Source organism: Protopterus annectens, chromosome 3.part0, assembly GCF_019279795.1.
Source record: "Protopterus annectens isolate FY-2018-M chromosome 3.part0, PAN1.0, whole genome shotgun sequence".
Classification (NCBI taxonomy): domain Eukaryota; kingdom Metazoa; phylum Chordata; order Ceratodontiformes; family Protopteridae; genus Protopterus; species Protopterus annectens.
In genome coordinates, this window is record NC_056731.1 from 1712274311 (window position 1) to 1712291810 (window position 17500).

The 17500-nt window shown below is 35.3% G+C and overlaps 1 protein-coding gene across 1 annotated transcript in view; it reads right to left on the reverse strand.

The window, feature by feature from the left end:
- GPLD1 (glycosylphosphatidylinositol specific phospholipase D1) overlaps positions 1-17500 on the reverse strand; it is an 871054-nt gene that overhangs the window by 794400 nt on the left and 59154 nt on the right. The window contains exon 3 of the mRNA XM_044065746.1: positions 5631-5709. Coding sequence (XP_043921681.1) covers positions 5631-5709 — 79 coding nt within the window. The remainder of the gene's footprint in view (positions 1-5630; positions 5710-17500) is intronic.

Consider the following 17500-nt stretch of genomic DNA (forward strand, 5'->3'; position numbering starts at 1 on the left):
AAATGACTGGTGGCAAAACCAGTGGCTTAAAACTCAATGTCAAGAAATGCAAAACAGCACTTTTTGGGAAGTCAGCAACTCTGGGAAACTACCTCATCAATAAAACACCCCTAGGAGTGGACCCAGTAATCATGAATTTAGGGACACGTGGATAGTAACATGGCCTTCAGCCAACATGTCTAAAGTAGTAAGAAAGTAATTCTGTATCACTCAACTTATAAGTAAGGGCATGGCATCTAGGTCCAGGGAGGTTAATGTATCACTGCATTTGGCCCTCATCAGACACATCATTGAATATAGTGCCCCCTTTGGTATGCACCTGACCAGGCACAGGCAACAGCAGGAATGTCCACAGAGGTTCTTCACAAAAGAATACAGGGCAAAAACATGATGTCTTATACAGATTGCCCCATAGCCCTATTTCCTACAAACTGCTAAGAGATGATCTATGCCTGGTATATAACACATCCTTGGATCCCCCACCGAAGAGCCTCTTGCGTATCTACAGAATGAACAACATCAGAACTACGAGATCTATTAAACTTTGCTTTCAACATAAATAGGACACATTGGAGAGAGAGGTATATATCTCAGAAAATTTCCATTATCTGGAAATACTGTACCTACATTGTCAACCCACTGGTCAGAGAAAATTACCACTCCTAACTCAATTTCTGTTGTTGGGCCAGTTCAAAACTTGCTGCAATATAGATGACTCCATCCTGAACAGAAATGACCCATCCACAAAGATGATTTAGGAGTCAGGTGGCAAACATTAAGGAAAAGAATAAAGTAGTTAAACACAGAGTGGTAACAGCCAATCATTGAAATAATGACATCAACAGGGGACTTGACCAAAGCCATACACCAAACTTGACAAGTTCTGTGCATTCCTTTTGTTGACCTACTCTGTACCATATGTAGACAGAAAGAGTTTTATAATACACAAATAGTGGATTCCCTATTCAAGAAGGAAGGTGCGTGATGAGACAAAGGTAGCTTAGAAAACTGTTTTCTTCTACTGCTTGGCAAACTGTTTGAATTTATCTTAATATATGTTATTTTTGGGTCTACCTGACAATGTCGACAGCTTAGAACGCTGACACTGAGAACAACAACGCCAGAAGATTGACAACTGAGAAGACCGATGGATGAAAACACCGACGCTGAGAACACCGACATGGAAAAAGGCTGTGTAAGTATGCGGTAGTGACGGACGTTAGGGTGCGAGTAAGGTAAGTGTGCGATATTGACGGTCTGTAGGGATAGGGGTGGGTTAAGTGAGTTAGGGTTAGGGCGCGGGTTAGGTAAGTGTGCGGTAGTGATAGTCTTTGGGTTAGGGGCGGGTTAAGTGAGTTAGGGTTAGGGCGCAGGTTAGGTAAGTGTGCGGTAGTGATAGTCTTTGGGTTAGGGGCGGGTTAAGTGAGTTAGAGTTAGGGCGCGGGTTAGGTGAGTGTGCGATAGTGACAGACCTTAGGGTTAGGGTTTGGGTTAAGGTTGTAGATAGTTGTGTATGTTTAGTGTGGGTTTGTAAGGATTTTGGTGTGCTTGTATTGTGTGTGTGCTTTTTGGACAGGGGATTTGTTTTGTTTGTTGATTGTCGTTATTATGGTGTGTCGGGCATGTGAGGTTTCATGTTTGTGAACTGTCGGTTATGTGGTGTCGGTGATTTCGTTGTCGGTGTTGTGATGTGTCGGTGTTGTCAGGTAGAGCCGTTATTTTTTTAGAATGTATGAAAATAATCTTACTTTGTAGAACATTGCATGATCTCTTAAAAATTCTGTCCATTCCAAACCATTGTCTCATGCAAAAACCATCTTACTCGGTAGAACACAGCATGGTCCCAAAAATATTTTCCATTTCAAAGCATTGTCTCATGCGAAAGTCATCTTATTCTGTATAACATGGTATTGGCTCTTAAAAATTCTGTCCATTTCAAAGCATTGTATCAGCATTCTATAAGGAGACTGCTAGGAGAATGGACAGGAAGCCTACTGTTTATGATGTCCTGCTACAGTGACATTCAGAACTTTGTAATAGGATGACATTCCTTACTGTTTGCCGAATTAAAGAAACCTCATTGCTCACTTGGTCACACACTGAGGGCTATGTTAGAGGCAGAGAAGATACATTTCTTTTCAACCCTTTTCATTTTCTCTGAATTAATGTGACCTCAGAGTAACTCTCCCTCTTTCTATCAGGGTGGGTGCTTCCACTATAATGGGGACTACAAGGGTCTTCCCTCCACGCCAAAAAAAAAAAACAAGAACTTTGTGTGTTTTTGACCTTTTGTTTGATACTTGTTTAAGTATGTGATGTGTTCAGTTTTAGAAGATGTGAGAACAATTTTCTGTTTGTCGATACTGTGGGAAGCTAGCTTACATAGTAAATCTGGAATGGACAAAGGCCGTGTGGGAGATGAGGATTACCTGGGCTTTAGTTGCCTCTTTAAAACACATCTGCTAGACATAAAAGTATGGTTGCAGGACAATAAACAGCATGATTGGCAGATTAAAAACCAATTACAAGGAAGAAAGCAAACAAAGCAGGCTGTGGTGTTACATGTTAATTTACAAAGTAAAACATTAATGGTATGTGACATCGTGAAGAAGTCTGTTTCTTCAATCAACTAACACTTGCAATTAACATCTTTTTGTAGGCATAGCTATCCAGAAGGTTCAAGCTGTTCCTTCAAACCACAACTTCTGAATGATTAGGAACCTGGCTACTGATCATCTGTAGTAAATTATCTTTGATTAGCTGCCCAGATAAGTGGCTGTCATGAGTCCTCTGAAGTTTGTTGATGATACAGATTTGGCTAGAGGAAATTGCCAACCTGCTAGCTGACAGATTTGACACAAACATCATCCCCATGTCCCCACCACCCATACCCTAAAGCATACCTGACACAAGTCCTCTACCTAGTATCTCCAAACAGCAGGTCATATCCGTGCTCTCCAAGGGCAAAAACATGGCCTGTATGGGACCAGATAACACCTCAGGCTACTTACTAAACAATCTAAAACAAGACCTAGTGGAACCACTTGGCACTCTCTTTAATCTCAGCCTGAGCACTGGCTTTGTTCCAGCAGTGTGGAGAATAGCAAAATTAATCCCCTTGCAAAAAGGGGGTCCTTCAACAACCCTGGGAACTATAGATCTATACGCCTAACCAGCATTATCTGCAAGGCCATGGAAAAAAATCATCATGGACCTGATCAGCAAGGACATAGGTGACATTCAAACTCTTGACCTGACCCAGTTTGACTTTGTTAAGTTATATCATGCTTACTGAACCTGGTGGACTTCTTCGAGAATGTCACAAAAAACAGGAATGAAGGTAAAACAGTACATACTGCCTACCTTAACTTAGCCAAGGCTTTGACACAATCCTCCACTCAGGTATCATTGAGAAACTCTCCCAGCTGGGGATTAACCCGTACATCACTAGATGCATAGTCAACAGGCTTACTGATAGAATGCATACTGTAAAAGTTGGGGATTCCACCTCTACCAGTAGACCAATTACCAGTGGCATACCACAATGATCTGTGTTGGGCCCTCTACTGTTTGGAATCTATTTCTTGGAAGTCCAGAAAAAAGCAGATGGCCTGTGTCTCACCAAGTTCACTGATGATTGCAAACTGGGCACAATCAATGAGTCTCCAAATAATGTTAACATATTTCAACAGGTGCTAACACAGACAAATGATTAGTGTCAAAGTCATGGACTAAAATGAAACACAAAAGAGTGCATTATTATCTCCTTTGGCAAAGAGGAAGTCCCTACAAATTACAATACTGACAGCAACCCCCCTAAACTCAAATCCAGTGGTGTGAGGTTTGGGAGCACATATTGATAGTAATCTAAACTTCGATCACCATGTGTCCACAGTGGTAAGAAAAGCCTTCTACACTGCACATCTCATAAGTAAGGGCATTACATCCAAGACTAAGGGTGTCATAACTCCTCTGTACTCGACCCTCAACAGACCACTAATAGAGTACAACACTCCCTTTTGCATGTACCTCACTAGACATATGCAGCAGATGGAAAGACTACAGAGGTTTCTCAACAAGAAAATTCAGGGTCTCCAAAACATAACCTACATGGAAAGACTGAAAGTCCTGCCAGTGTACTCTGTGTCATACAGGCCGCTAGGAGGTGACTTGTGCCTGCCTTGCAGTGCAGTCTCTGGCCCTGCCCTAATGGAAATGCTGCACATCCTCAGATCCTCAGAGTCACTCACTCCAGGGATCTCAACCTAGTCTATGACATTAACAAAACATGCTTGAGAGACAAATATATCTACCAGACATTGCTGCTCCTTTGGAATAGACTCCCAATTCACATGAAGCAGAGCTCCTCAATAACCCTTTTCAAGCACAACCTAGACAATTGGCTTGGAGACCATAAATTCACCCCAGGGGTGGCACATATGACCCTCATGGACAGGGGCAGTCGGTGCTGATCATAGACTCAGTCTTTAAATAATGACCACCTAACCAAGGTCAGTTAGGGAACACGGGTATGACATGGTTATGCGTGTAAAGATCCTAGGGTCATTAGCCTAGTAACTTCCTATGAACCTATGAATCTATATAACACCGCACAGGAAAGGATGCTGTTTAGGGAATCTTTTTTTCTGTTTTTTTTTTTTCCCTCTCGCACCATGAGTCTACCTTAATATATAACTTTACATTTGCCTTAGAAGTCTTACGGTACCTGTCTGCCTGTCTGAAATCTTTTTAACATTGTTAATGAATCCTCTTTAATGACTCCTATTAGTCAGCAAGCATAAAACTTTCCCTTGTATTCACTGAATCCTGTCTCTTGCTGTTTTCTAGTTCCTAGCATTAAGCCAGTTTCCTACAAAACTGATTTGTATGACCTATTGAGTATTGTTGTAAATATTAATGTTAATTATATATTCATTTTGTAGCAATAGTAACACAATATAAAAAAATTAAATAATACTTTTTTCCTTTAATGTGAGCAGTGATTTTACCAAATTAATATATATTTGTCAAGTATTCTTTTGATCTTTCTCCTTGGGCAAATCTAAGCTTTTACTTTGGAAGCTGAAAATATGGAGTTAGATATTTTGTTAATCAGATTTGTTACAGCTTCCCTGGGCCATATTTGTTCTCATACCACAGTTCTACCTAGAAATAACATAGGGCTATGATACAGCACAGATATTTAGCACTGGGTACACTAAAGCAGATCTTGAGTGGGAGTAAAACGCTTCTTCAGCAGAGAACAGCTGGTGTTGAATAAGTGGGGGTTAAACACAAAAGTCAAAACTGAATATGTGAAAATGACTTGTTGAGTTGCAGTTGGTTTGTGCGGTTTATGACTCAGGGGTAGAATCTGGCTAGTTCCCTTAGAAATATTAGCAGCCAAAGTCATAAAGCCACTGTTTGTTAGGTTACTCCATACAGGTTAGTACCTCTCAATCCATGACTCAGCAGAAGTAAAGAGTTTCTCACCAAGAGAAACTTGATGGGGGCCTAATAGTGTACAAATTAAATTATTTTCTCTTTGTGACTTCACATCACATTTTTTGATGAAATGACAGAAAAATAACTTGCAAACTTAGCAGTTACTAAGGATACTGGTGCCTTACCACTTTTGCATATTATTGGATAAAATGAATCTGGATAAAGGGCTCCCGCCTGATAGGCATCCAGGTGTTTCTGGATCAGCTGAGGAGAAAGGAAAAGAAAAAAAAAAGTGGAATGTCAGAATTTAGTTGAAACAGTTTAGACCTAGAAAAAGCTGGCATGTGTTTTTTAATGTTTAAATGTAGCTTAAAAATTAATCTGCAATATAAAACAAGTGTACTACATAGAAGCAGCCAGATTTCAGATACTAAATAAGCACACATTCAAGTTCTTAATTAGAAAGCAAACCATGAAGTTCGGACTTCCTGCATTATGCTTTAGTTTATGTACTGCTACTCAATATTAAGCAATGAATAAATATATTTTTTCTCATGAGATAGTGATAACAACATGATTTTATTTATGTATTTTTTCCTTACTTCATTTTATTTTTTAGAAAAGCATTGATAAGGATGACTCTTAAATTTAGTCAGCATTTGCATCCAGAAATAACTACATTTATTTTACTAAAGTTTAAGTATTTGTCATATTCAATATATTCCCGGCTTGAATGGAGTAATTTGCTATGAAATGTTGCAAGTAATAAAGAAAACATCTTTGGCAAAGGCTATACCAGTAAAAGTTGTTCATTTTCAAGAGTGAGTAATGTATCAACACATTACCTATCGAGAACAAAGCCGCTGCTCAAAGGTCCTTATACTGCAGCACAGACATAAAGAGTACACAGTCTCTTTTTGTAAATGAATAGCATTTCTCTAACATTTACACTGTGTTGAAGAGCAAAGTATGCATGCCAAAATGCAAGGCAAGATATTCGCCATTGGGCTTATTCCCTGAACTACGGGGTGGGCCACAGTTTATGTTGTATAAGAAATAAGCATAACTAAAAAATTAAACTATATTGAAAGTAAGGAATCATAAACAATTCTCAAATAACTATTTTCATGATCAAGACCTTTAAAATGTTTTACAGAGCACACTAAAAACAAAATATACAAATTCAATTATGGATATTCTATTCATAGACAAAATATATGTAAATTAAATTTAATGTACAAGTGAGACCTAAATCTTAGATTTTTATGAGTAAGATGTTTACCCACAGTCAGAAAAACACAGGAAAAATATAGTTTATTATTGAATAGGAAGCACTTTATCCAGTACAACATGTCAATTTCATCCTTATCAGGGTTTAAATCCCATATGCCATGTTTTCATGGTACCATTCAGTATGTAAAACTGCCAAAAGACTAAGACAAACTGTAGAAAAACAGATAATGAAGTAGGCAGCCAACAATACCACAGATCCGGATAAAAGGAAAACTCTTCTTTATTCAATTAAGTGCTTTCGTCAGACTCCACTGACTTCATCAGAATACAAATACAAAGTGCAAAGCACTGCTTAAATAACCCATCCCACCCTACAAATTAGTTACGTAATTTCCCACAGGAAATTAACAATGAATGACACGACAAACTAAAACACATTTTAAAGGAACCACAACACAAAACCACTCATTGTTAGTTGGTAATCACTCATAAAAAATGCAAAGACTTCAGTTTCAGTAGAGCCATGATATTGACCCTGTCATTAAGCCGAGGTTTTTGCCGGCTTTAAGTTTAATTTGCCACTTTAATTCAAAAGGTTCCAAAAACTTTTCCAATGGTCCACCCCTTGAACCCAGGTCAGCATGATCAATGGCACAAAACTTAAACATGTGCAAAGAGAATATCTCTATACGCTTGTACAACGCATTTTCAAAAGGGGTAGTGTATGTTGCTTTGTGTGATTCGTGATGGATTTTATGTGGGTAAAACTAAGAGGGCCCTCAAGCAACAGGTTTATGAACATGACTATGAAATCAGACAGAAAAACAACAAAAATGCTTTGTACAAGCATATCGAGTTGCCAGCCCTGATGCATAACCTTCAACGAAGGTACGCCCATTTACGCATGTCTCCACACAGAAGGCCCTTTAGCTGAGAATCGAACAGGACATCTTACTGTGAGGCGACAACGCTACCGCAGCATAACCACCGCAGTATATAGATATATATATATATATATATATATATATATATATATATATATATATATATATATATATATATATACGCAAAACAAAAGAACACAGCAGTCACAGCCAGAGTAGTCCAAATGAGAATGAGTTGACAAATCCTTTGTAAATAAAAACACTTTAATACATAAAATAATAAAATCAGCAATGAACTTCGGGATAAGTGCTTTCAGATCTAATCGATCCTTCATCAAATCTACTTCAAACCATTTCTTTGGTGCTTATATAACTCAGCTTCAGCCAATCATATTGTTAATTCCAGCCAACACCTTTACTTTTAGCCAATTATCTTCCTTTAATTATATCCCACCATAGGTGTCTTTTTAGCCTACGCCCCTTCAAGGCTGGTTTTATCGGATAGTTCGTATTCAGCCCCGGAGCTTTATGGGCTTGTAGCTCCCCTATCCAATGCATTTCTTTCAACTCAATGATGTTGTCTAGATCTCCTCCTCTAGGCATGCCATAAATCAACTGTAGCACCTTAAAATTAAAAGAATGTCCTGCATTACCACGTATGTGTCTTGCCAAGGGATTCTTATAGTCTCTTAATCTAATGTCACTTAAGTGTTTTCAGACCCTTTCTTATAACTGTCTAGTAGTTTTCCCCACATAAAAATTATTGCACTGTTGATGTGTGGCCAAGTAAACTAAATTCCTAGTCATACAATCTGTGTAAAAGGTACTGCAATATTCCTTCCCAGTAATCGGATGTACAAATTTGTCTTATCCTGCAGTTAATTGCTGATTTTATTTTATATATTAAAGTGTTTTTATTTACAAAGGATTTGTCAACTCATTTTCATTAGGACTACCCTGGTTGTGACTACTGTATTGCTTTTGTTTTGCATTGATATTGTTATACAACACAGCACCTTGGTGGGAGTCCTTGTGTTTCTTATCTGGTTGCTTTTTATTGTTCAAAGACTCCAACGTTCATGGCTGAGGGGCAGACCACAGAAGAGATGGAATTGGATTATAGCCTGCATTTGAGAAGTTTGAGATTGTTGAATGCTGATATATAGCTATGTCATCTCAGCGAGGAAGAACACTGAGTTATGCAATGGCAATTACAAAGTAAGAACAGCAAGTTTTTATTATGCTCAGATGACAATCTGTTATTAAGACTGAACCTCAGTAAAGATGATAACATCACTAAAGGTGAGGAGATAGACCTTTAAACCTTTTATAGCAATATTAAAAACCTAGAGAACTGGTTTATGAATGTAAAAGGTTACAATGGCAACACCTCCCATGCCTATATCATAAAATTGCTCCTAGGGGACTACGAGTACTAGTGATGCCTACTCAAGGCAAGACGCACCCTGAATTGTTAAAGAAGTGGCAGCGTTTGAACTTAGATTTAAGTTTCAGTTATATGAAACTTCTTATTGAATGTTTCAAACCACGTGAGCATGAATTGATAAAGAAAATAGAAGGTATGCAGAAGCTCATTGGAAATAGATACAAGAAAGAATCCTGTATTAATAAAGTAGAAGATATCTATTATAAAGTTCCGCTATACGATAAACTAGATCAAACAAAAACTAAAAAGTAAGAAGAGACTATGCTGATTTTCAGAGTGGAAATGTGTTTACATGGCCGCGTGAACAGAAAAATATGAATGCATTCACAGATACTCGTAAAGAATGGATACAAGGGATAAATGGATTTACAGATGCTACTAAAGACCAGACACAAGGGACGAGCATAATAAATACCCTTCGGAACACAGTTAATTCCAACTTGCAAACACAGCGTACTAATAATGAATTAAGAACTGACAATCAGCATTTAAATTATGATATACCAGCATTATGAGCCAGACCAAAAGAAACAATTACACAACCCTCATTTTTCCCGCACTTCCATTATGGATCAGAGAAGTATGGGACAGAAAAGAGATGAGATCTATAAGCAGGGGAAGAAAAATAAGGAGATCCATCACAGAGGAATGACAAATACTACACTAAATGAGATGCTGTTTTTTAACTTATCCTCCTTCCCATTGGGGAAAGCACACATTAGCTTATTGAATAAAGGGCTGAAGTTCATTCCAGCAAAAGCACTAGAATTAAATGATGCTATCTTAAGCCTGAAAAATGTTAAGAAGCAACATCATGCTTAGAAATATTTATAAGGAAACTAATATGACAGAAAATAATCTTTATGAGAGACCAAGTACATTTATTCTCCAGAATAACACCACAGTAGATACGTTTGTCAATGTATGTGAGCAAGAAATCTCACACTATTTATTGGCTAATAGAAACCGGTTCTTCAATATAAGTAAAGAAGAAATGGAAGCCAATTTGGACTTGGTAGTAAGATCTGCTGATAAAGGTGGGGGGTGGTCTTAATGGATTGGATAATGTATAGACAGGAAATTCTGAAATTTTTAACAGATGCAACAGCCTATAAACCCCTTAATAAAGGACAGATTGAAATTATTAAAACAAAAGTAAGACTGTGCCTATATCAACTCAAAGAGGATGACATGATAATGCAAAACCTGTATGATTATTTACATGTTGTACATCCTCTAATCCCTACATTTAAAGGCCTTCCTAAGGTACATAAAGACCCCCTGAATCCTCCCATATGTCCCATAGTGGCAGGAGTAGGCTGGATTATGGAATCAGTCTCAATATGTTGAACAGCAATTTAAAAACGTATTAATGGAAGCTCCAACAGTCTTAAAGAACACCAGACATTTCATTAAGATGTTAAATCAACATCTGAGTACTAGAGAAGAAGGAAGGAAATACTTGATGGTGACTATGGATATTAAGAATCTCTTTACATCCATATCTAACAATTATGGCCTAAAAGCACTGAAGGATTTCCTTCAGAAAGAAAGTGGATATGAAGAAAGGAAAGTAGATCTAATATGTAAGTTAATGGAAATAATTTTGAGTCATAATGTCTTTTTGTTTAAAGAGAGTTTTTATATTCAACAATCTGGGGTAGCCATGGGATCCCCATGTGCTAACAGTTATGCCAATATAGTGTTAGCACATTGGGAGGACGAAATGATCTTACAGAATAATCCCTTTAGGGTTTACTTGAGACTTTATCAAAGATTTGTGGATGACATCTACATTGTCTGGGAAGGTGATATTAATCAGTTGTAAGCATTTCATGTATACTTGGAAAGTACAACAAGTTTCTTAAAATTGACAATGATCTATAGCTTCACATTTATAGATTTTTTTGGACATCAGGGTATTACAAGATGACAATGGTAGAATGGATACGAAGTTATTTAGGAAGGAATGCTGGAAGAATAACATGTTACCCACATCAAGTATGCACTCGATACACTTATGACGGGGGGCGTGGCCAAGGATGAACACAGGATAGCAGCAGATTTCTTCAGCTCCACCAATTTCATTACACTGACAGGAATTAATTACTTAAAAAATTAATTTTTGAAGTAATTTTCTTTCTAAATATGTTTGTTTTATATAGTTCTTGAACTATATCTAAAAAAGAAAGGAAATCTTAACAATATTCCTGTCAGAAATCACTTTGGAAATTTTCCTGTCAGTTTATCAGTCTGAAATGAGTTCCAGTAAGACAAATTCTCAAGACTCCAGCATCAAGAAAGAACTTCAGTCTCCGATAATTATAATCCAGCAACTTACTGCTAAGATGGATAAAATGGATACTAAAATAGACACCTTCATAGAAAAACTACAAAACAAATAGACTTGTTACATATAGACCTGCAACAACAGAAGATCCAGATGACAGGCATAGAAGAAGCTGTGAATGACATGGAAAATAGAATCCAAGAAGAGGAAATCAACATTGAGTTTCTGCTGAAACAAAATACACATTTACAAACAAAGCTGGATGACCTGGAAAATAGATCTAGGCGCAATAACATTAGGATTTTTGGACTGCCAGAAAATATTGAAGGTAACAATATTACTTCTTTTTTAACAACATGGCTCCCTAAAACTTTAGACTTACCAGAAGCATTCTCTTTTGGTATCGAAAGAGCACATAGATCTATAGCTAATACTAACTCTAACAAAACATATCCTAGATCAGTTATAGTTAGATTTCTATCATCTTTTGATAAAGAGATGGTTCTTAAATCTGCTTGGGCTAAAGCTCCTGTTAAGATTAATGAGACAACTGTGCATTTTGACAATGACTATTCTTCCATGGTAATAGCTAAAAGAAAAGTTTTTCTGCCACTAATAAGGGAGCTTAAAAAAGCACAGTTTAAAACATACCTTCTGTTTCCTGCCAAGCTTAAAATCTTCCTTCCTGATGGTCCTAAAATTTTCGATGACTTAGACTCTGCTTTACTGTTTATCAAAAAAATAAGATTTTGGATAAAATAGAGGAAATGGAATGGGCTAGTCCTTCATTAAAGAGACTGGCAACTGAAACTTCGTGGAAGACTTCGGAGAAGAAGAAGAGACTAAAAAACAAATGATTTGTTCTATGTTTTTTCTCTCATCATTTTATTTCATTATTAATCTTTTTAAATATAGTTCCTGCATTTCCAGAAAGCCACAAATATTCTGAAAAAGATTTAATCAAAGTTATTCTCTGTGTGCAAAGAAATGTTTTGTTTCATAACCAGTCAAAATATCTGAAGATTTAATGGCAAGCTATGATTCAATTTGTTTCTCTTTCTGAAAAAGAGAAGTAAGGTCAGTAATTTGATACTTTTTTTTTTCTTTCTCTTTTTTTTTTCTTCTCCTTTTCTTCTTTTCTTTGTTTAAACAATGACATTCTATTTAGATTATGTAGTGGGTAAAGGGTGGGGGAGGGCAGGGAGAGAAGAGTAATGAAAATATGATTAATAGAATAATAACATATTTATTCCTTGTAAAAATTGTATATGTTCTTCAAATGCTATTCCTAATTATACTTTCTTGATTATACTGCTTATGCTTGTTTGTAAATAATCTGTCATGCTTTAACTAATAATAATTAGAACTAAATAATAGTAAATAATATGTTTTATTTTTAACTCTATTAATATAAACAGTAAGTAATATTCCATTGTATATACTTCTTATAGCTTTCTCTTACATTTTTTTTATTTCTGCCTTACACCCTTTTATTTTCTACTCTCTTTTCTTTTCTTTATTAATATATAGAAATGCTTTTGATCATATAGACACAGTAAATAATAAGATTTGCATAAAAATTGAGTTGGGACAAAAATATTGAGTTTTATTACTTATTAATAATTTTGGGCTTAATTTCACTTACATAGAGGCTGTAATAACCTGTAAAATACATTGTGAAGGTTTTGTCATGTTTAGATGCATTTACACTGCTAAATGAATGTTTGTCACTAGTTTTTAATAAGTTTCCCGCCAAAATGTTAAGGGAGACAATCTGGGATGTGGGCTGTCTCATGCACAGTGTCCATGAGCTACTTCAAAAGCTTCAGCTCTCAGAATTCTCACAGAGAAGCTGAAAGCAGTTAGTCTAACCTTTGACCTAGATATCACACTGACACATCACAGATTCAGGAAGAACACTCTGCCAGGAAATAGAAATGATGCAAATGTGACTATGTGAAGGAAAATGAACTCTTTAACATCTAAATGTGAGTTATTTTATATAATTACTTAAATATCTATGTTATAATTCATAAAATATGTCAGTTATAATGAGTTTAAATGATGCAGTTTCTTGTAGTAAGTAAATGTCTTATTTTTAGAAGGCATAGAAAATGAAACATTTATTCAAGTGTTTTTGAAAATCTACTTAACAGCAGCATAATAATCTGTGTTAAAAACTTATGTTCCAAACATATACATTACTATAACTCATTTAATTCATCTGATTGACAAGCATAAATAATTTTATAACTCTATTCTGGAAGAAATTGTCATGTGATATATTTTAAAGCAGTAATATAGCATGGTTGTAAAATCTGGTTACTAAAATGTGTTTGCTGTGCATTATTTTGTATAAAGCAGACAGATTTATTGTAGGGACAGCAAGTAGGATAGTGCTCAGCAAGAAAACAAAAGTACGGATAACTCAGGAACTCCAATTGTAGATTCCTAAGGTTTATTAGGCTCCATTAAAATCCACAACAGCAATAAATACGAACAGCACAGTCCGAACTACACAAGCATTAACTCCCTTCAAAGTCACTGTGTTTTCGTTTTCAAAGTATACACTTCATCAGATGAATAATGAACTCACTTGACCATCTTTATATACTGTCACTAATAAATAGATTAATTGATAAATTGATAAATTGATTTATATTATGTTACAACTAAAAAACATTACCCAAATCTAATGCATTTAAATGAAATGTTACAGTTTTCATTGTTTGAATTAACTATTGGTTATTTTAAAAAAAGACTGAATGCTTTGATAGACATGTTAAAAATCAAATAAGAATCCACTTTCAACATGTTAATTAATAACAAAAATATCAGTATAAAATGCAAGCATAACCCATTATTTAAAACTTTTAGCGACATCTAGTGACCATTAAAATTATTACATTACAACTTTAATACCTTCCTAACTTATTATAAAACATACAAATAATATGTTAAAATTCTAAAAGTGATCTTGTTAAAATCAGTTTTTATCTCAGTTACATTGTTAGAAATTGAAAAACCACAATTTAATATTACCTTAATATTAATTCATTTAAATACTTATTATTACAAAAATATTAATAAATATAAATAAAAATGAATAAATAACCTTATAAATAAATGTGGGATAAAGACTATATTATATTGCACGTAGGGACATAAATATACAGAGCTGTTTAACTTATTAAGAATTAAAACACCCCAAATATCACAATTTAGCTGCCCTTAATTTGAGCAGAGGTAGAATACTAGTATGCTCATTGAGCCCTGGTGGGTTGTAAGATTCTAGTGTCATTTGCCACAATAGCTCTCTGTACTCCAATTTCTCTTCCCAAGGCCCTCCTCTAACATCTTTGTCTGTATGCTCAATAACAGAAAAAAGAAAACTAGCTTGATAACATTCTTGACTATGTTTAAACAAGGCATTAGTTTCCTTTCCATTTTTGATATCATTAAAATGTTCAAATATTCGTCTTTTTAACTTCCTTTCCATCTTTCCTATATAGAAAGACGGACATTTTGTACAACTTACAATGTACACTAGACCCATTGACTCACAATTATAGAAATATTTGTCATTAACTAACACTCTATTCCTACTCTTGATGTTAATTTCATTCCCATTAAGAATGTGTATACATTGGGCACATCTGCCACACTTGTAAGTGCCTTTTCTTTTTCTTTCATGGGAAGTTAAAGCATGTTTACTTTCCAAAATGTTCCTCATACTTCTAGAATTTTTATACACAATATTAACAGGCCCCTTATTGATCTTATCCAAATCCATCAATTCTGTGAATCTATTCCATTCATTACAAAATATGTGTCTTATTTTGTTGTTAATAGCATTATATTCTAGAGTGAGGGCTGCATGATAATTATCAGTGTTTATTATTCTACTCACACTTTGTCCAGTTGTCTTATCATTGTCAAATACCTTTATTATAGGTTTGAACCTGGTCTCTCTACCATTCATGACCTCATTTCTAATATCTCTAATAAATTTTTCTGGATATCCTCTATCCTTAAACATATTTTCCAACAAATCACATTCCACCATGAAATCTTCATCGTTGCTGGTCATTCTACACCCTCTAATGTATTGACCTTTGATAATATTCTTCTTTATGTGTAGAGGGTGTGAACTATCAAAATGCAAGTAGGAATTACAGTATGTTGGTTTTCTAAAAACCTTAGATTCTAATCCTCCTTTCCTTTTATAGATTTCTATGTCTAAATATTGTAATACATTGAGGGAACTTTGATAAGTACATTTTAAAAAATTAGTTGTGCTATTTAAATATTCCATGAATATTCTTAATTTTTCTTCAGTCCCTGTCCAAAAAATTACAATATCATCTAAAAATCTGTGATAGCTTATCCAGGAAGAACTAAATGCACTATTCAAGACAAATCCCTCTTCCCATTTTGCTAGAACCAAATTGGCGTAAGTGGGGGCACATGCTGCCCCCATAGCTACTCCCTGGATCTGCTTATAAAATTCACCATTGAAGCATAAGAAGTTGTTCTGTAGTACTGTTTCCATCAGCCAGACACACACAAGCTTGTCATTATTGGTCAACTTCGGTACTCATAAATAATTTCTTCAAAAAATCTGGTACCCTCCTTATAAGGAATAGAGGAAAACAAGTCAATGACATCTATTGTGACAAAGACAATGCTCTCTATGTTGTTAATATTAGGAATTACTTTCAAGAGGTCCCATGAATATTTTAAAATTTGTTTCCTATCCAACCACACCTCTTTTAACTTAACATCCACAAATTTAGCTAGTGCATGTGTTTTTGACCCTACAGCAGATACAATAGGTCTTAAAGGGGGATCTGTCTCGCTCTTATGAATCTTGGGTATACCAAATATCATAGGAATTTTTGGTTTGTCCACCCTTAAGTAAGTGAGTGTCTCACCATTAATTAAACCTTCTAATAACATATCTTTCAGTTTCATATCTATCTTGTTATAGGCAATATTTATCTCATTTTTAGATACATGCTGATATTTATTGTTATCCCATAGGATTTTATACATCCTGCTTTCGTACTCCATTTTCTCCATTATAACTATACCTCCCCCTTTGTCCGGTTTCATAACCCTTAGGTTGTGATCATCCTTAAGTTCTGTTAATATTTTCATTTCTTCTTTGGTTAAGTTATAATGAGGTCTTTGATCTTTTGTTACCTCTTTCCTTACCTCATTCTCAACTATTTTTTCCAAATTTCTCAACAAAGGATGGAGGGGGGGGGATTATATGTAGATCTACGTCTTAAAATGTTTACACTATTTTGGGGACTTTTATTAGGGAGCACCAATTGTAAATTTACTTTTCTCAAAAATAGTTTGATTTCTATTAATGATTTAGCTATATCACCTTGTGTAGCAGGTATGTATTTTAATCCTTTAGATAATAAATCAAAATGACCTTTATGTAAATTCAAATGACTAAAATTGTAAATATGAAACTTGTTATATGTCCATCTATTGTTCAACTTGTCAATTTCAGTTGGGGGTGGGGGGTAATTATTTTCAGAGTTCATGTCTAATATCTCCCTCTGCCCCTTCTTCCCCCTCTCCACTGAAAATTTTCTCCTTGATCTACCTGTCGATTCATAATTCTTTCGGATCTTCTAAGTGGTGGAAATTCATCCTCATAGGATGAAAGTCTGTCTAGAGGTTCCAAATTGTCACCAGTTTCCACTCTAGCCCTCCCTTTGTTGTTATAAATTACCTCCTGAAAATGTTTTCTAAAAGGTGGATTAGGATAACTTATCTTGTTTTTATATTCATTCATGTCTCTCTCCATTTTCTTAATTTTTCTCTCAACCAGATCTTCCATATTACCATCTATCTCCTTTCTAATGTTGAAATATTTATTTTTTTCTTCCTCTACGGAAAACATGAGGTCACTAGTGACAACTTTGTTTAAAATCTCAATTTCTTTCAAAAGCTCATCTTGGATTCTAATATTTTCCCTTACCATAAGTTTCAACATCTCTATCCCACACCGGTTAAATATTTCTAACAATTCTGAATGAAAAAGCGAACCTGGTACCACATTATTGGGATATTTATACATTCTCAACCCTTTAGGTACAATATTTTTGCAAATACATTCATTTAAATAAGAGTTCTCCACATTCAAAGTCCTATGCTTATGCATTAATTTAAACAAACTGT